General features: G+C 42.5%; 1 protein-coding gene across 1 annotated transcript in view; it reads left to right on the top strand.

Annotated features, from left to right (window-relative positions):
* Positions 1–23,199, top strand: part of CLIP1 (CAP-Gly domain containing linker protein 1) — a 123,948-nt gene that overhangs the window by 60,278 nt on the left and 40,471 nt on the right. Inside the window, 10 exon segments of the mRNA XM_060027968.1 lie at positions 1,057–1,254; positions 1,882–1,985; positions 4,064–4,124; positions 12,532–13,476; positions 15,022–15,138; positions 17,510–17,567; positions 18,115–18,198; positions 19,108–19,264; positions 20,914–21,079; positions 21,178–21,393. Coding sequence (XP_059883951.1) covers positions 1,057–1,254; positions 1,882–1,985; positions 4,064–4,124; positions 12,532–13,476; positions 15,022–15,138; positions 17,510–17,567; positions 18,115–18,198; positions 19,108–19,264; positions 20,914–21,079; positions 21,178–21,393 — 2,106 coding nt within the window.

Here is a 23,199-nt window from a genome sequence, read left to right on the forward strand (position 1 = left end):
TGCCAGCCCCCGGAGCCCAGCTTGGAAGAGTGTTACTCAGCTTGCCCACATTACCTATGCACATTTAATGGAAGGTTACGTCCTCTGTGTTTTTACATGACGATTAGCCATCTTGAGGAGGTATCGGGTGTGTGAAGCAGCAAAGATGAACGGGTGACAGCGCTGAAACACGTTTTCTCCACGCCTCAGCCCACCACTCTTCCCCCCTCCCCTCTTGTTCCCCCCCCCCCGTTCCCTCTCCAGTCCCCATTTTTTTTACCTCCTTCCTTCCCCTGCTTCTCTTTCTCCACAGGTTTTTCTCCCCCCCTTTTCTCTCTCCCATGCCCTTTTTCCTCCTTTCTCTTACGTGTACTTGCACTCTCATTCACCCACTCACACATGCTTTTGAAGGCACGTACAGGTTTCCTTTTAATCTTGTGTCTTTATAAGTCTTTCTGGTGACTGGGATTCAGGTCCTCATGGCTGGATTCCTGGGTGAAATCACCTCTGCCTTTCATCTTGAAAGAAAGATGAAGAAAATCCTGACAGAGATCCAGCTACGTAATCAATTGAAAGAAGGTTTGTGACTCCAAGCGTGACCTCTTGGTCACGTAATGGTATTTAGAAGCTTAAGAAGTTGAAAAACAGGTCTAATCCCAAACTCTAAGGATCAAAAGATTGGCCAGACTGTCATAACAAGAAGATAACTATTCATGAAGCTCAGGCCGAAACGGAGTCTAGAGAAGCTTGGTACCTGGGTTCTGAGGAATTTTTTAGATTCCTACCCGGCCCCGTCAGCAGAGCTCAGGGCACCTTTGCTTTTGAGCCACTTCTTCTAAACATCTTCCCGGTTGTTCCATGGCTTCTTTACATTGCTGGGTTCTTTGTGAAATTGGCAGACAGGAGGCACACGCTGTCTTGTTTCCTCGATGAAAAGCCTTTCCTAAGCCTCGGCAAGCCTGCGAGCTGGGGCAGTGCTTTTTGCTTTGCTGAGGAGACACCTGCCTGCATGCATCGCTCCCTCCTTGCATCCCTGATAGCATCATCGCCCTTCACTTCTTTAACTTTCCTTTGCAGTTGACCGAAACCTCCTCCCGTTACGCCAGGAAGATCTCCGGCACCACTGCCCTCCAGGAGGCCCTGAAGGAGAAGCAGCAGCACATTGAGCAGCTGCTGGCTGAACGGGATCTAGAGAGGGCGGAGGTGGCCAAGGCCACGAGCCACGTGGGGGAGATAGAGCAGGAGCTAGCTCTGGCCCGGGACGGACACGACCAGGTGAAGTCTGGCACTGACCTTGTTGCAGAGATGGTGACAGGTTCTAAGCTGATCTTGTTGCAGAGACTGTGATGGTTTCTAAATTGAGGGAGGAGGTTGAACAGTGTACTTGGTGCTTGGAGCCGGGGAGCTGGTCTCGAGCGCACTGGAAAGGAGCATAGATGTCTTTGCTGGGCTTGTTTGAAAGCTGTGCCCTGGGGTACCAGTTTGCATCATCATAAAGATGAAGTTCTGTTCTTCTCGAGTCCGTTGCACTCTTTTGGTCTTTACGTCCAGGTCTCTTGGCCTGTCTGTGTCAGGTGAGCGTGTGTACTAGGACCTTACCAGTGGCGACGGCTCCTGTTTTGTACATTATGCTTTGTACGAGTTTCAGCTCAAAAAAGATGAGCGTTGTTTTAACATTGCCCCCTTATTTCTTTAATGGTGTGGTTTTTCATCATCTAGCTCCCAGGAGTGCTGCCGAGAATAACCTATCATAAGAGATCATAGAAAGCATTTTAATGCGAAAGGTTTTTTGAGTAATGCCGACCCACAATGGTACCATTTAGCCGTAGCTCTTTGGAGGCATCCCTGGGCATGCATCTGGGTCAGAAGGAGGCCACTCACCGACACCCTTGCCTTCCCCAGCATGTCCTGGAATTGGAGGCCAAGATGGACCAGCTGCGAGCAATGGTGGAAGCTGCTGACAGGGAGAAGGTGGAGCTTCTCAACCAACTTGAAGAGGAGAGAAGGTGATCCTGAACTGTTCTCCTTTTAAACAGCCTTCGGGAGAACTCCCCCATCAACAGCCTTGTTGGTGTCAAACCCTTAGAACCAAAGGACTCTCTCTGTGTTCAGTGGAGATTGAACTCCTCGTGCTGTGTGAGGAGGGTTTGCTTTGATTTGACTTTTTTGAGAAGTTTGGAACCAGCTAAATGTGCCCTGGTTAATTTAACAACTATTTATTGAGCACCTGCTGTGTGCCAAACATCCTCTAGAGGATGGCCTGAGTCAGTTAATTCAAACCCAGCTTCTACCTAGAGCCACTCCTGGAAAAAGGATCTTCTAGGCCCAGTTACCTGGTATTTATGAAACGCCTTCTGCATATCTAATGAAATCGTATTGTGTCTGGGGGGTGACAGAGGGGCCCTGACCTCAGGAAACTCATTACCTTTATAGGAAAACAAAACTCTCAATTAGAGAATTATCCAGGTCAGGATGAAATCAGGTGCTAAACTGTGTGAGACAGAGAAAGCAAGTTTGATTCTTATAAAAGGTCTTTTGAGACCATTAGCGAACAAGATCTCTGGGAAAAGTGTCTGCGTGGAAACGATTTGACTGTCTCTGGGCTATGGGACGTTGTTTGTCCTCGGTTGCACTTAATGCCATCTCCTGTCATTTCTGATCGCAGCGATGTAATGCAGGGCTCTTTAGGATGGTCACGAGCACTACTGTGCTGGGGGATACAGGGGGATAGTAACAGTGCCTCACTAGGGAAATGGCTGTCCCACTGGAGAGAGAAGCACTATACACAGAAAGTTCTCCTTGCATCCTAAAAATGGCTACGAGTGAACGAGACATAGTGACAGACCCTTATGAAGGCCAAGGCATCTGTACCACTTGCTTCGGTTTTTTTTTTTTTTGCGGTACGCGGGCCTCTCACTACTGTGGCCTCTCCCGTTGTGGAGCACAGGCTCCGGACGCGCAGGCTCAGCGGCCATGGCTCACGGGCCCAGCCGCTCCGCGGCATGTGGGATCTTCCCGGACCGGGGCACGAACCCACGTCCCCTGCATCAGCAGGTGGACTCTCAACCGCTGCACCACCAGGGAAGCCCTGCTTCTGTTTTTAAACCGGCTGTTGCTCTGCTGACTTCTGGGCAGTAGAAATGCCCCCCAGCTCTCCAGTAAGCTTGAGGGCTTTAACCTATGATTGTATTTCTGACTTAACCAAGTAGAATTTTTTTATTCTTAATTTTGTTAGAAATGCTAGTGAATTTGAAAGATTTTTTTTTTTTTTGCATGTAGATTTGTCCTCCTTTTCTTCTCTTACATCCAATTTTGTAAAGATTCACAATGTGGGTGTTACCCAGATTTTGTAGATCTTCCTAGTATCCTATTTCATTGACTTTGTGATGGCATTAATTGAAACCCACGTGCCATATCAGAGATTTTTAAATGTGAAAAAGAAATGTGCATTTTAGAAGCAGAGAAATAGGATCCTTGATTGCCTCTCTCCCAAATTATTCACAGCCTTATTCTCCCACTCTTGGAACAGGTACTCGTGTTGTCCTGGGGATCTCTGCATGGGTAGCATCTCTGCTAACCTCACGCTAGAATGCCTGATGTGGGGTAGTATAGAGAGAGATTTGTTTTCTGTACCATTTTCCCCTATGTTGTGTTATTGGAAAGTAGAAATTATAGACTTCCATTCTCAAACCGGTTTCTGTGGTAATCAAACCTTTTCCTTTCAGGCTGATCTTGTCTTTTTTTGTTTTTTTTTCTTTTTTCTGGGAGGAGGGGGTGGAGGAGGAGAAGAGATCTTGCCTTGATTAGATCCATTTCTGGCGGCTGTGACCTGGGGAACCAGTTGCTTTTTCTCATCTCTACCTCATCCCTTCTGGAATCCATACCTGGATAAAACTTTAGAGTTTCCCTATAAACTAGAGGCTTAAAGATGCATTTCTTTATTTTCTGTGTCTCTAAGGCATTTCTTTCCATCATCATCTGCTACATTCATTAGGACATTGATTATATATATATAGTTTTGGGATAAGGCAGAGGTGTTTCTTAGTTACTTTCTTACGTGTTTTGTTTTGATTTTATTCCACAGGAAGGTTGAGGACCTTCAGTTCCGGGTTGAAGAAGAATCAATTACTAAGGGCGATCTTGAGGTAAAACCCCACCAGCTCTCTAAAGCCTTTATGGGTACAGTATTCAGAAATACGGATAAAATCGTTGTGGTCAGAACAGGCAGCAGAGGGGGGCGGCAGGAACCCCGGCCTCTGGCCTGTGGGCTGTGGCTGCCCTCGAGCCTGTCGCTGTGCCGTCCCAACTCCAGTGGCCGAGTAAAATTCTTACTACCCTTTTCTCATGCTTCAGAATTCAAAACCTTGAATTGGAGTTAATCAAGTCATAAATCTGGCAGTGTGTCCTATGTGAGACTCTACACCTTCCTCCGATGATCAGAAATGGCATTTTAAAGAACATTTTTTATTTCATCATAGTTCAGAACAATCTCAGCTTTGCTCTTCAGTTGAGCAGGATAAATCCTTTATAACCCTATAGACAATAAATGTATGTTCTAGTAATTGATTTTTTTTTTTTTTTTTTTTATCCTGTACGCGGGCCTCTCACTGTTGTGGCCCCTCCCATTGCGGAGCGCAGGCTCAGCAGCCATGGCTCACGGGCGCAGCTGCTCCGCGGCATGTGGGATCTTCCCGGACCGGGGCACGAACCCGTGTCCCCTGCATCGGCAGGCGGACTCTCAACCACTGCGCCACCAGGGAAGCCCTGATTTTTTTTTTTCTAGTCATTACCAGAAAAAGAACAATTTTATTTCAACTTCTTTATTCCATGGCGTATTTTAAATTCACAGAGATTTTCCTTTAGCATCAAGTTTCTCTCTCTTAACAGTCATTCTTATTAGTTTTTTAATAAGACACCAGAATTAAATGGTTTTGATGCTTTTCAAACCACTGCTAGATGTATGACAAATATAAAGTTAAAATTTTTCAGATTTGCAGATTTTTGGTACTTTAAGCTGTAATATTTTAGTAGAAGTTTCACTTGTCTGTGCAGTTCTCAGAATACACATTTTTGCTACTGTTGCAATTTTAGTCTGTTGATGGCCCACACCATGCTTCAATTTCAAGAGCCCTTCCAAATAAGACTGATTTCTTTGGGAATAAATGTATCTTTACAGTCAATGAAGAATAAAGGAAACGTATTCTGAGTTCTAGCTTTATAAGGCCCAGAATTTATTGGATTATTAGTAATTTGATGGGTATCTTCCTCCCTCATTTCATGTAGAGTCGCAGTCCTTTAGCTGACTTTTGTGTTGTTCTCATCCATTTAAAAACACCCCAAAATCTCATTAGAAGTTTCATATCATCATCTAATTCATGTCAAATACAGCCTATGATGTTTTGAGGAGGGGCAGTTAAAATATTTACATCAGCACTAGGCTAGGATAGTCTGTCTGGTAAACTTGTAATTAATCAGTTATTTTGAAACCCTAACACATATTGAAACTTTAGTTGAATCTCTCTTTTGTTGTTAATTATTTTATTTTTTTACTGATAGCAAAAGAGCCAGATTTCTGAAGATCCTGAGAATGTAAGAGGGCACTTAACTGTGTGGATATTTCCCTTGTTAACACAGATTGATTACAGATTAAAATGCTTATTGATATACTCAAATACTAACTGCATAATCTGATCTTGAGACATTGTCCTTAATATTTCTGTGCATGTGGGCTTTCAAAGCAGTTACATTTGAATCCTGAAGAAATTGTATGTAATGACTAAGTTCTGTAAACCCATTTGTTTAACACATAGGCACACGTTTCTTTAAAGAATTTCGGCAAAAAGAAAGAAAAGAATTTTGTATGGGGCCCGGCCTTCTTCCCTTAATTCATAATGCCTTCTAGTTTTAATAGAATTATTACAAAATAGAAGATACCTGACTGAAACATAAAACATATTAGATGAAGTTGTTACAGAAATTTTGGGGGAAAGTTTCCCCAAGTTTAATTTATTCCCATAAAAATAAAGGAATGGAGTCCCAGACTGATTGCCTTTTGTGTGAGCTCCCACTGCTGGCCAATGGCTGCCAGTGCAGCTGACGAGAAATCCAAACTTCAGTTTGTTGGGGCCGTGTTTTCCCTAGTTTGAGGCTAGAGGCAGGCATTCTTCAGTGAAGACGTTGTGTATTTTAAATTTATTATTCCTGAAGAGAGATTTTTCTAGTAGCAGTGCCACTAGGCACGGAGGTGTATTTTTTTTCCTTCCTCCCTCTGTTTAGGATCAAACACCCAATTCCGATCGTACCAGAGTGGCCTCAAAAGCACGGCTTCTCGGCGTACCCTGCCAGCTGAGATGCCAGTTGAAAAAAACCTAAAAACTTCTTCCTTTGAGGTACCACCACAAGAGAACAAGATTAAAACAGAATTTTTGTTCCCACCACCTCCCGGCAGCTGAACTAGACAACTCGAGACTGAACTTTTTAAAAAGCCTCCGTTCTGAAGGTCTCCTTTTTGTGAAAGCTCCTTCAGTGATCTGGGTCTCTTCTCTGCTTCCAAAACAGGCTCCTGCTACCTCCGGAGCCAGTCTGCATGGGACTCCCTCCCGCCTCTCCTGTGCACTTCTCGCGGAGCCTTGGCTTTCTCTCTCAATCCCCTGCCCCAGGGCTCTCCTCTTGGGATACTCTGTCCTATTCTAAGAAAGGAATAATTTTAATGGGAGGGTTGTCCTGTTCAGCATAGCGTTTTTACCACATACCGTGGAAGGGAAGCGGATCCCTAGCTTCCTTGCTGGTAGTTGACCAAGTACAGCTGTGGAGCCCAGATCATTCGTGTGCACTCTCACAAGTCAGGAGGCACCTGGAGGATCTCGGAATGGGGAGAAGATCACATTCAGTGGGTATTTGCTTTTTATCTGGAAGTAGTGACCTTTCACCCAGAGGACACTGAACTCAGTGTCAAGGGAAGAAAGGTTCTGTTGCCTTTGGTTTCTTCCTGTTAATTTTGGATTTCTGTTCTTGAGGCTGTGACCCCAACTGTGTAGATCTGGATTAGATTCTTTTCTTGTAAAAGCAGGTAACTTGAACAACCTCTGTCTAAGGTACATATGGACGAAGGGGACTACCCAGACAATTAGGTTTTGAATTTTATTTCATTATTTTTCTTGAATGTAAAGAGCTGAAGCAGGTGAAGAATTTTTACAAAAAAAAAATTTATTTACTTTTTAAATATTCTATGATGGTTTTTTTATACCTGGTTCACAAGCAAACTGACCTCTTGAATGCACTGAAATCCCCAGAGTACCACTGGAGTGAGCAAAGATGTTTATAATGTAAAACATTCCACCTTAAGCTTTGCACTCCTTTCTATCACTTTAGAGTTTGTTGTCATTTCCTTGTTGCCCTTAATTGTCCAGACTGATAGATCTACGGGTTGGAACCACAAAATAACTAGAAGCTGCTGGGAGCAGCTCTGTCAACAGGTTTTATCAGTTGATTATGTTGATAACCTCTTGGATGGGAGAGGTGAGTGGGGAAAGAGGTCCGTTCAGACTGATCTAGGTTATTTCAAATTGATTAAGATTCTGATGCACTTAAGCCTGTTAGAAAGAGGTCGCCCTCTGGCTCCTCCATCAGCTTCCATGTAAGTAAGTGATGATGGGCAGTCTGAGGTTTTGAAACATGTGAAGACCTTACCGGCTCCTTTTGCATGGAGTTGAAACTCATGCCTTTCTGTTGAGTCACTGTTTCTTACCTCTGAACTGAGAAGAATGAGTTGTCGTAGGATCAAGATTATGAGCCCCTTACCAGTTGCAGTTCAACTTTGCTCCTGCTTTGAACCTCAGGGATGGAGGCCCTCAAGCATAATTATTACTGAATTTTCTCTTTTAAATCTGATCCCCCCTCCCCCACTTTGTTTTCTGGCAACAGTCTTTGGAAAGTCCACCCTTGGAAGGAAATGAGAGCTTTAGTGACTCCTCACCTGTCATATACGGGAATGTTGCTGAGAATCTCAGACCCTTCTCACTCATCTCAGCAAAAAGGCCACTGGTGTGATTTCCTTAGCTCTAGGTCCTAGATTTCCTTCGTTAGGTTTAATACTTGACCCTTGCTCACGTCAAATTGTACGCCAAAGTGCAAAGATCTGCTCTAGGGACTAACTGAACACTTAGAGACTTATGACTTTATCTTTTCCATATTTGGGTGATAATGATCATTTTGAGGGTCAATTCACTTTTTAAGTCACCGAGTCAGTTACATACACATTAATGTCAAGTAGCTGTTGTGGGGAGGAGGGAAAATGATAGATTAGGGGAATATTAACTATTCTAATTTGTGCTGATAAACTTCACTTATCAATATAACATATTTGGCTGCATGCATCTGACACCTTTCACCTTGCCTCATGTGTTTTCCATTTTTTCTTTCTCAGTAGACTAGCCCATGTCCCCTGCCCACCTCATCCTCTTGTCCATAGTGTTCATCCTCACCCCCAGCCTCTTCATCTCGGTCCACCCTCATCCCTCCTCCATCACCCTTTCTGTTCATCCTCTGGCGGAAGGTACTGCCGGCTCAGCCTGCATGCCGCGCCCTCTCCTCCTGTGCTGGCATGTCACGGTGGCACTGTTGTGTTTCTTCCTCTTCCTTTTTACTGACAGACGCAGACCAAACTGGAGCATGCCCGCATTAAGGAGCTTGAACAGAGCCTGCTCTTTGAAAAGACCAAAGCTGACAAACTCCAGAGGGAGTTAGAAGACACTAGGGTAATGGTTTTCACTATTTAATGAAGCAGACCCATGTTTGCGAACGGTGGACACCGCGGGTGACGGGCCCTGCAGTTGGCCTAAGCCTTGACCCAGTGGTTCGACTTGAGTTTGGCCTTGGCACCGCCCAGGTGCTCGTGAGTGTAGGCTGATGGGTGGGCACAGGTGTTTTATGTGGAACCTTTGGTCCAAGGTGAAGATTCATTCCTTTGGTTGACTCAACCAAGATCAAGATCCGAAACTCAGTGACTGTGTAGACTGCGTGGACGTCCACAGATGCATTTGAGGTTCTTTGTATTAATACCGGGAAATACCTTCCTCCAGTTTGCACCAGCAGTCAGTGGTCCTCTTGTTCTCATATTCCTAGTGGGTTTTCTAAATAATTTTTTGTTGTTTCACTTTAGCTCTCTTTTCCTGCCTTCTTCCCTGGCCTCTTAGGCAAAGGGAATTGAAACGTTGGCTCTTTTTTAATGAGAGTTAGGGACTTTCACCCCAGCTATCTTTTTTTCTTCGCACCTGATCTCTTTGATTTTCTGTTACCCAGTAGGTTAGAATCTCAGTGGTCAGGAGGAAAAAGTGTGTTGGGAACAGAATGGCTTCTCACAACCCCCAGCTCACTGCGTTTGGCTCTCGGAGCCAGTGCCTTAGTCATGTTTTCACTTACTTATGTATTTAAGCACCCATATAGTGCTTACTTTATGCCAGGCACTATTCCAAGCACTTCACAAGTATTAACTTATTCAGTCTTACCACAACCCCAGGGGAGAGGTAGTAGTATTGTCCCCATTTTACAGGTGAGGAAACCGAGGCACGGAGAGGTTAAGTAATATGTCCAAGGTCACACAGCTGATAGAGAAAGGGGGGCCAGGATTTCTATTCGGGCCATTTGACCCCAGAGTCTGTGCTCTTAACCACTACAGGATGGAGTCTGTCTATTATGGAAGTAGTTTTGTGGTAAAAGATTTAAGAACTAATCTGAGTCACATATAAGACAACATGTACGTATTATATACCTCTTAAATCACGAATTTGACTGTTAATAGCTAAATCAGACAGATCCTTAATTTTAAAATTTCAGAAATGATTCTGTCTCTGATCAAATTTGGTATCCTGATTTTTTTCCTTTTGAATTATTAGTATTTGTAGAAATTTCTCTTCTTGAGAAATCATTGATCTAAAAAATCTAGAAAATCGAGTAATATTTCTTCCTCTAAGTCACGAGTTTTTATTTTTTAAGAGAAAGAAAATGTTCTCAGTCGGCCTCAAAACTAACGATATCGTCTGTGTATTTGGTAAGAAAAAACAAATCCTGGTAGTTTGGTGCCGTTTCTTTGTTACCCGAGAGCCAAAGACTTGATCTGGGAAATACAAGGGACTCATAGTAAGACTGAGCTCCCGTGGTGTGGCTGGCTATTGAAGTAAGGATGTATTTTTTTACTTCTGAACAAATCTCTGTTACAGCTTTGTCAGCAAACAGTGTTGATTTGTTTTTGTTTTTGTTTTGTTTTCTGTGGAAAAGAAGGCATCCATTGACAGCATGGTTTATTTAAGTATTTCAGATTCAAGCAAGCTGTCATCTTCCTATAACAAGCCTTGTCTCCTGTTGATCCTCGTTCTTGGTTTGCCAAGTGTGAAACTAACCACTGACCCATCTAAGTTTCCCATCACCTACATTCCTTTTTGGGAAGTGCTTCAGAATTCCTCTAAGCCAGTAAGCCCAGTTTATAAACAGTGTGCTTGGCGCTGTAGAAACATTAGCAAGAATAAGAAATGATACCTGACTTTTATGGTGGGAAAGGCAGACACGTAGATAGTTTTGCCTGAGGGCAGATTTTGGGAAATAAATTAAAAAATGGAACTGCTGTGAAAATGCTGCATAACCACACTATTATTTTCCCTTATTTTTTACTTGGTATTTCCTCAGTTTGACGGTTTTGTTGTGACTGATTAAGAATTAGTGCCCTGTTGGATTAAATTTATTTACGTTATGGACTTTGTAGCAATGGGGTTTAATAATGCACCTTATCTGTGGACTCCCCACCTCCCCCCCAGAAAAAAAGTATGTAAATGAATTAACATCTTGGAAGCACCTATAGCCCTGAAACAACAATTATAGCCAGCTCTGAAATACTTAATGATTTGATCATGCAGTTTGGGAGCCCCAAGTGCTTTATTTTCTTGTTCTTCGTGGACACTTCAGTCCTTATCCATCTCACAGCCTGTAGGTGGACAGAGGGGCTGAAGGAAAAACATACCCATTACCTTCTGTCCCGATAAAGGCAGTGAGGGAGGAGAGCCTTCACTCCGGAGGACTTTTGATCCATGAAATTTGGGATTCACTGATGTCTTTAAATCATTCAAGTTCCCTTCTATTTCCCAGGTTAGTCCAATAATTAGTTTTTATGCCCAAAGCTACCATTTCCCACATATTTTGTGTACTAAACTTACTGCGTAACAGCAGAGGGAAATAACTTCCTAAGAACAAAAGGACGCAGGTTAGGAAAGTGTTTTTCCTCGTCCTGGGGGTATGAGTTTAAATAGCAGCGTATTCCCGGGTTCTGTCCCAGAGCTCAGGTAGAATCAGCACATGTGGGAGGAACTGGGCCTGCACTGTAGACACACGTCCCAGGCAACTCACACGCACACTAAGGTCGGAGAACCACTGGGTTAGGGGAGCGAGACATGTACGTCAAGATGGTGAAGGAATTACAAAATCTAAAAGCGGGGAGGGACTCTGTATAAGATTCTTAGGTATCATTGCAGGTAAGTAATCATTCTTTCTTTGTCCTTTTTAAAAAAGGTTAGTAAATTAGTTCTTTATCCACTTGAGGCTTTTATTCTACAGTTGTTGTGGTATTCACTGAAACATTTCATAGATATTTTTACACCTTTAACACCAGTGCTATCCAACAGAATTATGACATGAGCCACATATATATAATTAAAAATTTTCTGGTACCCACATTAACATACTTTTTTAATACGTAAAAAGGAGCAGGTGAAATTAATTTAGTCATATATTTTATTTATTTAAACCAATATATCCAAACTATTATCACTTCATCATGTAATCAGTATAAGAAATTATTGGGAATTCCGTGGCGGTCCAGTGGTTAGGACTCTGCACTCTCACTGCTAAGGGCCCAGGTTTGATCCCTGGTCAGGAAACTAAAATCCCATAAGGCACGTGGTGTGGCCAAAAAAAAAAAAGAGAGAGAGAGAAAGAAATTATTAACAAGATGTGTTCTGTTTTTCCCGAGTCTTCATTATTTGATGTATATTTGACACTTGGAGCCACGTTTCAAGTGCCGAGTAGCCATGTGTGGTTAATGGCTGCTGTACGGGACAGCACGCTTCCGTAAAGTCACTTCCATCAGATAGACAAACGTTCATACACCTTGGTTGAAGTAGGCAACATAAGGATTCTTCTTCCAAAAGGCAGATGTAGGGGAACCTTGAAAGGTACTGTTTCTATTAACTTACTACAGTTAGTGGGTACTTTCCTGATTAAGGTTCTTTAAAGGGAAAAGAAATATTTTGGGGATGAGTCAAACTCAATATCAATTTTATTTTCCTTTAGCATCTCAAAATGGTGAAAAGTTTGCCAAGGACTCTAAATTTGATTTGGGGCTCCCGGAACTGGGCTTAAGCCATTATCACAACTAGATTCACACATAGAAATTCTTGGTGGCTTGACTGCTCCCTGAGCTGGGGTAGTTACTGAAGATCTTCAAGGTTAAAGAAAATCACCAGTGATTTGTTATTTAAATGATCTCTCTCTCTCTGCTGATACTAGGTGGCCACAGTGTCAGAAAAGTCCCGCATAATGGAACTAGAAAAAGACCTAGCGTTCAGAATACAGGAAGTAGCTGAGCTGCGAAGGAGGCTGGAGTCCAGTAAGCCTACTGGGGATGTTGACATGTCACTCTCCCTTTTACAAGAGATAAGCGCTTTGCAAGAAAAGTTAGAAGCCACCCATACTGACCATCAGAAAGAAATCACTTCTCTGAAGGAGCATTTTGGAGCCCGGGAAGAAACGCATCAGAAGGAGATAAAGGCTCTTCAGGCCACCACAGAGAAGCTTTCCAAAGAGAACGAGTCATTGAAAAGCAAGCTTGATCACGCCAACAAGGAGAATTCGGACGTGATAGCTCTGTGGAAATCCAAGCTGGAGACCGCCATCGCATCCCACCAGCAGGCGATGGAGGGGCTGAAGGTGTCCTTCAGCAAGGGGGTCGGTGCGGAGACGGCAGAATTTGCCGAGCTAAAAACGCAAATAGAGAAAATGAGACTAGATTACCAGCGCGAAATAGAAAATTTGCAGAATAAACAAGACTTGGAAAGGTCTGCTCACACTAAAGAGCTCGAAGCCCTAAGGGCTAAACTGATGAAAGTCATTAAAGAGAAAGAGAACAGTCTGGAAGCCGTCAAGTCGAAGCTGGACAAAGCGGAAGACCAGCATCTGGTAGAAATGGAGGACACCTTAAACAAATTGCAGGACGCTGAGCTAAAGGTAAAGGAGCTAGAGGTACTACAAGCCAAATGCAATGAACAAACCAAGGTTATTGATAATTTTACATCACAGCTCAAGGCTGCCGAAGAAAAGCTCTTGGATCTTGATGCTCTTCAGAAAGCCAGTTCCGAAGGTAAATCGGAAATCGGGAACCTTAGACAGCAGCTTGAGGCAGCTGAGAAACAGATTAAAAATTTAGAGCTCGAAAAGAATGCTGAAAGTGGCAAGGTTTGTATCAACATCCTCCATCTTTTTCTTTTCCATTTCTTGTTCTTATTTTGCATTGTATCTTATTTTTCAGTTGAGGTAGTTCACCCTCCAGATTCTTGACTTAGTTAAAACTGGTGCTGACGAATTTCCCAGTTGAGTGTAGTATCTTCTGAGTATTTTGAGTATGGTTTCATCCGAGGAGATTAGAGAAAATAATGGCTCAACTATGTGGCTTGATCCTGGTTTCCTAGTATCTGATTACTTTAACTCTGGGCTTGCTGTGATCTCCTGTTTAAGCTTGGTTCCAGTCTGTAAACTTTTTAAAATAGAGAACTCCCCAAAAATGATGGCATTGAGGTGAATGAATTGAAAGAATAAGATAGAAACTTGTAAGATCCTCTCCTCCTTTCCCACCTACATGACTGCCTTGTCCGTAAGGTTACATGTAAAACAGAATGTGAACTCCGAGAGCACTTGACTCGTGCGAATTAACATGCTTTGATAAATGACGTTCACAGCAAAATGAAGGTGAAGAGCCTGGAGCCCTTTGCGTTGCTACTTATGTCTCATTGGAGTTTTTTCTGTGTTGCAATGAGAACGTGATCTAGTCCCTGGTTTTTTGAGGAAAGACTGGACAAGTGTGCTTTTGATCAAGGCATAGGAAATGATGTGAGACATTGGCTGGCTACCTTTCTTACTAACTAGCCTTGCTAAATGTCATCTTCATGTTTAAGGATTGTTCAAGGAAGGAGCCCTTTTTCCCAGTCCTCCTGACACTAGTGGAGGTGCTGGTATTGATGCTGAATGTTCTGAGCTTTTTGCGGGAGAAGCTGCTTTATTGGCAAAGAAGGAAGGGTTGTGATGGTTAAATGGGGAGAGGTGAAGACAGACAAACGGCAAAAATTGCTAAGTAACATTAGTTGAAGATGACAGTCATAGGAGATTTTTCTCAGATCTCCTCACTTGGTTCTGAAAAACCAATCAAAACACAAAAATTAAATTAATATGGGATATGCAGCTAATGTGTTGGTCTACTTTTTTTACATTAAGATTTAATGAAAGCCAATTTCTGACGACTGTTGTGTAGTACATTTTTAAAATTTTATTTTTTATTTTAAATGTTGAAATACTTTAAGCGTGTACAAAAATACAGAAAATGAAACACAGTCCACATGAATCCACCATTCCTGTCTTAAGGTTTTCCAAAGTCCAGAAGATGAAATTGCTCAACTGTCTCATTTAGAAAGTAAGCATCTGTACTTTCTGCTTTAGAGCATGCTGACAGTCCAAATTCAGGTATAGAAAAATACTCTTTTGATTATTTAAAATTAGCCATTGGACAATCTTATCTAGAACTGATTGTATGAAAAGTCATTGGCTTCTTAGAATTAAAGACAAAAAAACACCAAAACGACTTTTTACCCATGCCTTTATTCCTTTCAGTTTTGTTTGGTTATGTTTGTATCTCATACATTTTTTTATATTTGTTTTATGTTTTCTTTCTCATTCTTTTTTGTTTCCTTTTGTTCACTGGTTTCTGTACCATGTAACTCTGTATGGTAGGCTAGTAACATCACCAAAGAGCTGCAGGGAAAAGAGCTAATGCTTAATAAACTTCAGGAAAACCTGAGTGAAGTCAGTCAAGTCAAAGAGGCTTTGGAAAAAGAACTTCAGATTTTGGTAAGTACCTGTTGGGAATCTGAATCTCAGGGTCTCTGGCCGTTCAAAAATTGTTCCTGTTTAAAAAACAAAAACTTCTATAAAGAAAGACGTATTGCACCTATTTCCTTTCTCTTGCAAAGTATTGATTGGTTGATGAATAACTTGAGAGGAACTGGATCAAACCCAAACTAGCAATAAAGGTAAGTATTACTTTTTTTTTTTTTTTAATCTGTCCTTTGCCTTTGGTAATGCATTGCTTTGGCACGTTATTGACTACTTAGTTTCACCAAACACAGGAACCTTCCAAGTTATATACCCAGCACATTAGGTTTCATATATAGTGAGGTCTTGCCCTATGCCTTGTCCTACCTGCCCGGTGACAGCAAGCCAGCAAGCTCTCCTGGACCATCGGCACCCTCTGTTAGCAAGGCAGGGTGCTGTCTAATTAACAAGTTCACAGAATTCCCTCTTACATCTCAGTTTATTCCTCCTCAGGAAATTACTTTTCCTTTCATATATATCCTCTTTGCTTAATCCCAGGTTGTAGGACATTTTTTGTCTTTTTCTCAACTGTTCTCCCTTCTGCCTTGCCTCCTACATCAAAAACACAAGCTTAGTCAAGGCTGATGACTACGGGCAGGTGCCGGTGATGCCCACGTGTCATGGGAAAGGAGAGGCGTAGGCTCATGGAGAAAACTTGATAAGAGAAACATTAGCTATGAAGGGTCAGTTGTCTTGGGCCTTACATGCACCTTCCTGTTCTCCACGTTTTACACTTCTCTGCTAATACCAGTGGTGAATAAAACTGTTTGATTTTTGGACTTCCCTGCTGGTCCAGTAGTTGAGACTCCGTGCTTCTAATTCGGGAACATGGGTTTGATCCCTGGTTGTGGAGCTAGGATCCCACATGACACACGGCCAAAAAAAAAAAAAAAATAGTGTTTGATTTTTTTTCTTATTTAAATGCCAATATTACATATTTCTACTTTTTAAAATGTTAACTATATAGCCGCACTCTTCATTATGGTAGCTACTGTCTATATATATGGTTCTATAAATTTAAATTAATTAAAATTAAATTAAAAAAATTAAATAAAATATAAAATTCAGTTCCTCAGTTGCACTAGCCGCGTTTTAAATGCTTAGAGGCCCCACGTGGCCGGTGGCTGCCAATTGAACAGCACGGTTTCATCGTAGAAAGTTTTATCAGACAGTTATGATACAGCATATTTCAGCTACATATTGAGAAAAGTTGACCTGGAAATTACCATTTTTCACTATGGTGTCCTTTAAGAAAATGTGTTTTGAGTTTCATGTCGTTTCTCTGCCCTCCTCTCCAAACTTTCAGGATGCCTTACTTTTTTTTTCTAAGTTAGAGTATTCCTCTACGTCCTCTGAAAACATGCCTCCTGAGGTCTGGCTTTGGGAGTAACACAGGTGGACAGCTTGTGGGCTTTGATGGACTTGTGGCTTGTGAGCCCATTTTTAAACTAAAATATTAATTAATTAGAAAGACTCATTTAAAAATTCACTTGGTGTATCTACCTCAAAGTTCGTCGCAGGAAAATCAGGAGAGTGGTTTTATCGTGCCCCCCTGTCATGTTTAGAAAAGATAGTGAGTGAGCGATGGACTTTTTGGTTTAAGGTAGTTGACACAGATCCGGTTTTAAGATACTAGGTTCTGACTATTCTTAGATGTAAAACATTTCAGAACTCAGACCCACAGACATAGAAAACAAACTATGGTTACCAAAGGGGAAAGGCTGGGGGGAGGGATAAATTAGGAGTTTGGGATTAACGTGTACACACTGCTATGTACAAAATAGATAACCAACAGGGGCCTACTGTGTAGCACAGGGAACTATACTCAATATTTTGTAATAACTTATTAGGGAAAAGAAGCTGAAAAAATATATATGTATAACTGAACTACTTTGCTGTACACCTGAAACTAACCCAACGTTGTAAACCAATTATGCTTCAATGAAAAAAAGAAATATTAGAAAACAAATTTCGGAACTCTGTTCACTGTCTCAGGCAGATTTCTGAAGAGAGGTTCTGCTACTTGAGGGCAGCAACATGAAAAAAAAGCATACATGTGGCACCACATGTGTATCCATACATGCATATACTGACATAAGTGTGCACATCCACACGTGTACAGACATACGTGCACACCCACGCATGCAGCACACATGCAAACCTCACTCGTGTGTACACGTGCACAGTATGCATATGGTTGTAATTGATGCCTACATGTTTTAAGCGTAAGTTAGCTTTAATGAAACAAAGCTAGCAACAAAAAATAGATAATGTTGTAGTCATAGAAACTTTTTATTTTTGTAATCTGAAATCTTTCTATTCTGAATGTCCACTTCTTTTTCTTTAGAAAGAAAATTTTGCTGATGCTTCAGAGCAGGCAGTCTCTGTTCAGAGAAGTATGCAAGGTATGTCTTAGCAGAACATGAGCAGCTCACTTGTTCTCAAGCTGGAGCTGGCCTTGGGTGCATAACAATAGATGCTGCCTGTAGCCTGATTTCACCACCCTGGAAGTTCCTGCAGCGCACAGTAATACTGGGTTCCCTTGGCTTCCTGAGGCCTCAAGCTCCCATTCTTTCTTCTTTTTGACTTAAAGCTTGTTCCGTATTAAAATGTAGGTGTACTTGGGAAAAGTATTGTCTTACTGAAGCTTCAGTCATTGATAGCTCTATTGAGTTTTTTTTTTTTTTTTCTATTGAGTTTTAAGTGGAAGGAGGATGCCTGGAAAAGGGATGCCCGGTGCCTGCCAAATCTACAGATTTGGGGAGACAAGAAAGAGTTGCTTGCTTGTTTCTTTAGGTTCGTTATTCAGTGGTTTGATTTGTAATGGGACTCTTGAGTATTCCCGTGATCCCACATCGCAAGCTTTTGATTCGATGTGGTTTTGAGACAGTCAGGCTTTAGATGGCTTATTAACTATGAAATGTATTAAACTTTTAACTTCATCCCAAATAGAAACTGTAAATAAATTACACCAAAAAGAGGAACAGTTTAATGTGCTGTCTTCTGAATTGGAGAAGTTGAGAGAAAATTTAACAGGTAAGAAGACGTCTCTACACGTTAAATGTAGTAGGCTTCCTAAGATTTGAGATAATTTTAGTGTGTTGTCACAGCATATCTACTATTCAGGCATAAATTCTTCACTCGTGTTATATTGTGATAAAATACTTGTTTGAGGTCTGTAAACCTTAGCGAATTCTCTCTGCCTCGTTTTCAAACGAGTCAGAATCCACCCCATCTCACTACTCCCCCTGCTATCCTTGATCCGAGTCAACCAGCATCTTTAATCGAAGCTGTAGTAACAGCTGGTCACCTGGGCTGCCTGCTTCTGCTCTTGACCCCTGCAGTCTGTTCTCAGCCCAGCAGCCAGGGGGATCCCTTCAACATCAAGTCAGATCAGGTCGCTTCTCTGCTCAGAACGGCCCAGTGGCTCGCGTCTCGCTCACATTAAAAGCTGTGGCCCTTACTGTCATCAGGTCCTCTTATCTCTGCTCTCGTCCTGTACTATTCTTCCCCTTGTTCCTTCCACTGCGACCATATTGGCCTCCTTGGTGATACTTGATTGTCAAGCATGTTCCTGCCCTGGGGCCTTTGCACTTGCTTTCCCCTCTGCCTGCATTCCTCTTCCCTCACTTCCCTCAGGGTTTTACGTAAATGTCACCATCTCAGAGAGGCTCTGTCTAAGGTTTTAACCTCCCCGACTCCTTCCTGACTCCTTTCTCCGCTTGTATTTTTTTCCCTCTTGGCACTTACCACTATCTATTGTACCATTTATTCTCTTCATTTATCTCGTTTATTGTCTGTCTTCTTTGCTAGAATGTAATTTTCATGAGGGCAGGGATCGCTCTATGCAAATATTCCCAGAGCAAGGCTTGGCATACAGGGTGTAGTTAATACATTTTTGTTGATTATAACACAACAGTGCTATTTTTTTCTATATATATTCAGATATGGAGGCAAAATTTAGAGAGAGAGACGAAAGGGAAGAGCAGTTGATAAAGGCGAAGGAAAAGCTGGAAAACGACATTGCAGTAATAATGAAAATGTCAGGAGACAGTTCTTCTCAGCTGACAAAAATGAATGGTGAATTACGTCTGAAAGAAAGGTACGTATGAGTATTAATAAGAGCACCTGCTTTGGGTTAGGCCCTCGAGCAAGGTCTGGGTGGGAGGGGAGCCTAAATCTTCAGGACTGTTAGGTTTTAAAGTTGCCTGAATCTCATTCTTTCTCTGTTATCGCAGTGTATTGCAGACTTTCTGGTGACTTGTAAAGAAAAGGTAGTAGTTTACCAACGGCAATAACATCTTTTACAGGCAGTTAGAAATATTTTTAACCTATTTCAGTGTAATGATAGATAACACGTGTGAAGGGCTGACCACGTGTCACACACTATGCTGACAGCTTTGTGTAGAGTATATTTTCTGGTTCTCCTAATAATCCTCTCAGGTGAGTGTATCATTGTTCCTATTTTGTTTTTTAAATTTATTTTTACTTATTTATTTTTGGCTGCGTTGGATCTTCGTTGCGGTGGGCGGGCGTCTCACTGCGGTGGCCTCTCGTTGTGGAGCACGGGCTCTAGGCGCGCAGGCTTCAGTAGTTGTGGCACACAGGCTCAGTAGCTGTGGCACACAGGCTCAGTAGCTGTGGCGCATGGGCTTAGTTGCTCCGCGGCATGTGGGATCTTCCCGGACCAGGGCTGGACCCCGTGTCCCCTGCATTGACAGGAGGATTCTTAACCACTGCATCACCAGGGAAGCCCCTATTGTTCCTATTTTAAGGAAAAGGAAATTGAGGCTTAATGAGGTTAAGTAACTTTCCTGAGGTTTCAGATCTAGGTGGTCTGGTCCCAGAGCCCTTGCTGCTCTTCATCACTACACCCTGCTTCCTCAGCGCTAAAGCTTCTGTTATCGTAATCTCTCTTCTCGTCTTTATCCTGAGGCTCTCGTTGCTTTGATTTCTTTTCTCTTTTAATGGCTGCTATATAAAAATCAAATGTTTATTTTATAAGGCAAAAACTTTTAGAGGACATATTAGCCCCGGTAGACTTCTGATTCTGAAAGCATTAATACTTGGCAGAGTTAGTTTACGTCCAGCCGTGCACTCACGCACGGCCCAGCGTTGGTGGGTGATGGGCAGATGGGCCTTGGTTGGCCGACTGTGGCAGTCCTGCTGTGAGGTGGGCACAGCTGCCCAGGCGGTTGTGGCACAGAGCCTTGGAGAAGTTCCATTTCTATCGCTGCTTATCCAGAGGCACCGTCCAAGTTTCCTTCCTGTTCTCCGGTCCATGAGCCAGCCTTTTCTCCAGGTTGATGGCCCTCTTACATCTTTGTGGGACCACGTGGTTCTCTTTGAGCTAGAACATCACATTACTGTTATTTTCGTATCTTCTGTTCTCAAGCGACCCCAAAATGAGTCTTTGATAATCTAGTCTGCTAAAATTTGGAAACCTCGAAATACTTACCTCCTCTAATGTGCTTACTTTTCACTCATTTTTCCTTATTGATCTTCTGACATAAAATAATAAATGTTCACAGTTAGAGGAGTAGTTACTCTAAGGTATTTGTAACCATCAAAATTGTTAAAATTATTCTTCAGGACAAGTCAGTTTTTGTTTTTTGCTTATTTCAGATGTTATTAATTGCTCATAACATTTATAATCATTAAGACAATTATTATTAATATTTTAAAGTACAACTCTAGAATTTAAAGTACTCTTTTGAAAAATCTGACGCCTTGTATTGAAACTTGTTCTAGAAATGTAGAAGAATTACAGCTAAAACTCACCAAGGCTAATGAAAATGCAAGTCTTCTGCAGAAAAGTATTGGGGAAGTAACTCTCAAAGCTGAACAGAGCCAGCAAGAAGCAGCTAAAAAGCATGAGGAAGAAAAGAAAGAACTGCTGACAAAATTGTCAGACCTGGTAAGGAGAGAATCAGTGGGACTGTGGGCTGGCAGGGGAGGTTGAGGGGCAGAACGGACATGACCAAATGACTCACTCCTGACTCGGGATGTCTGCAGGAAAAGAAGATGCAAATGAGCCACAAGGAGTGTCAAGAGCTGAAAGCCAGGTATGAAGAAGCCAGTTCTGAGACGCAGGCCAAGCATGAAGAAGTTCTGCAGAACCTCCAGAAGATGCTGTTGGACGCAGGGGAGCGGCTGAAGGCCGCACAAAAGGAGAACAGCGACTTGCTGCAGGAGACGGAGGAGCTGAGAAGGCAAGCCGACAAAGCCAGAGTACGTGGTGGGGAGAATCGTGTTGTCGAATTACGGTTTGCTTGCGTTCCGCGTCAGGGCTGCCAGGGGGCTTGGAAAGCAGCAGCACGTGGGATGGGTTCAGTGGCCGTTACCAGTGTCGGCCCTCAGGGTGCGTGGCAGGAGGGCGAATTACATTTCCTGTATCTTCAAGTGCTTTGTACCAGCCGCTATTCCTTCTCAGGGAGGGTGATGGCTACAGGTCTTTCCCCCGAATGTACTGTGTGGCCACCACCCCCTGCGCTGCTTGCTCCCCAGCTGTCACGAAGAGTCTGCTGTTGCCTGACCTCTGTCTGCCTGCCTGTAGTAGACTCTTTGTTGCGGGAAGGCATGTTCCTCTAATCTTGGCCATCTTGCTGCCACCTTGCACGAGGGTTAGGAGAGACATCTTGCAGAAATGCAAGAGGCAGAGGCCACACGAGGCAGGTGGGCAGGGAATGGAGCCTGCTTGGAGGAACAGAGCTCTTAGAGGATAGAGTAGAAGGGAGAGCTCTAGAGAGGGCTCTCGCATGTCCCCAGGAAGGCACTACGAGCTCATTAACAAGGAAGCTGGATTTAAGGGCTGTGAGAAAACATCCTACTGCTAAGTAGAGTAGAACTTGATACACTGAATTTCATTTTATGGTGTCAGGATCGTATCAGTGTCCCAATATGTTTTTTTGACTCTGGTAACGTAATGAAGTTCAACCCTCCTACTCCCATCTAAATTGCTCAAAGAACAGCAAATACTTGTCTTTAATTGTTTTAATGTGTCAGAGAAATGTTTTTTTTATATATATATATATATATATATGAGTTTAGTAGAAAGAAAATAGAAAAAGAGCATACATAGGACTTGAAACAGAGCCCATTTAAAACTTATAAATTGTGTAGCATGACATGTAATATATGTCATGTATAAGATGCCTAAATTTTCTTTCTTCTACATGCTGTCCATCAAAGCTTTCTCTTTTCCCTGTGATGTGTCTCCAGGTTTATGAACCATTTAACAACTGGATATAATTTCCAGAGTTTTTGTCTTTGTGGTTCCCTTTATCTGGACAGACTCTAGTTTTTTAGTGTTTCCCTTAAAATGTTGCAACCTGACCAAACCACAGCATTCTAGTGGTTTGTGTAAGGGCTCATTAATTTTGTTTGTTGTTGTTGTTGTTTTTATAAGGATCATTTGGTTAAAATGCCGGGATCGTTCCCTCTCCCAAGTTGTCTGGATATCCGATTTCTGTGAATCTCAATGTTGTCAACAGCAGGGGCTCAACAGACTCTTTTGAGAATCTGATGAAACCTTAAGATATTTTCCCCAGGAAAGCTGATATATACACTCAACAAGTTTTAGATGAAATCTCAGGAGATTCATGGAGCCCACAATGCTCCCATGTTCCCTAGTTTAAGAGCCAATGAACTATAGCTGTGCCGTCCAGTACAGTAGCCACTAGCTACATGTGGCCATTTAAATCTAAATTAGTTCAAGTTATAAATTCATCCTCTCAGTCGCAAGCACCGCACATGTGGTTAGTGGCTACCACAATGGACAGTGCAGATAAAGTCCATTTGTATCATTGCAGAAAGTTCTGGACAGCACTGGTAGAGACATTGTGGTCAATTTACTTTATAAACCAATACACTTTTTTTTTTTTTTTTTTTTTTTTTTGGTACGCGGGGCTCTCACTGTTGTGGCCTCGGAGCACAGGCTCCGGACTCGCAGGCTCAGCGGCCATGGCTCACGGGCCCAGCCGCTCCACGGCATGTGGGATCTTCCTGGACCGGGGCACGAACCCGTGTCCCCTGCAT

This window comes from Delphinus delphis, chromosome 13, assembly GCF_949987515.2.
Source record: "Delphinus delphis chromosome 13, mDelDel1.2, whole genome shotgun sequence".
In the NCBI taxonomy this organism is placed as follows: Eukaryota; Metazoa; Chordata; class Mammalia; order Artiodactyla; family Delphinidae; genus Delphinus; species Delphinus delphis.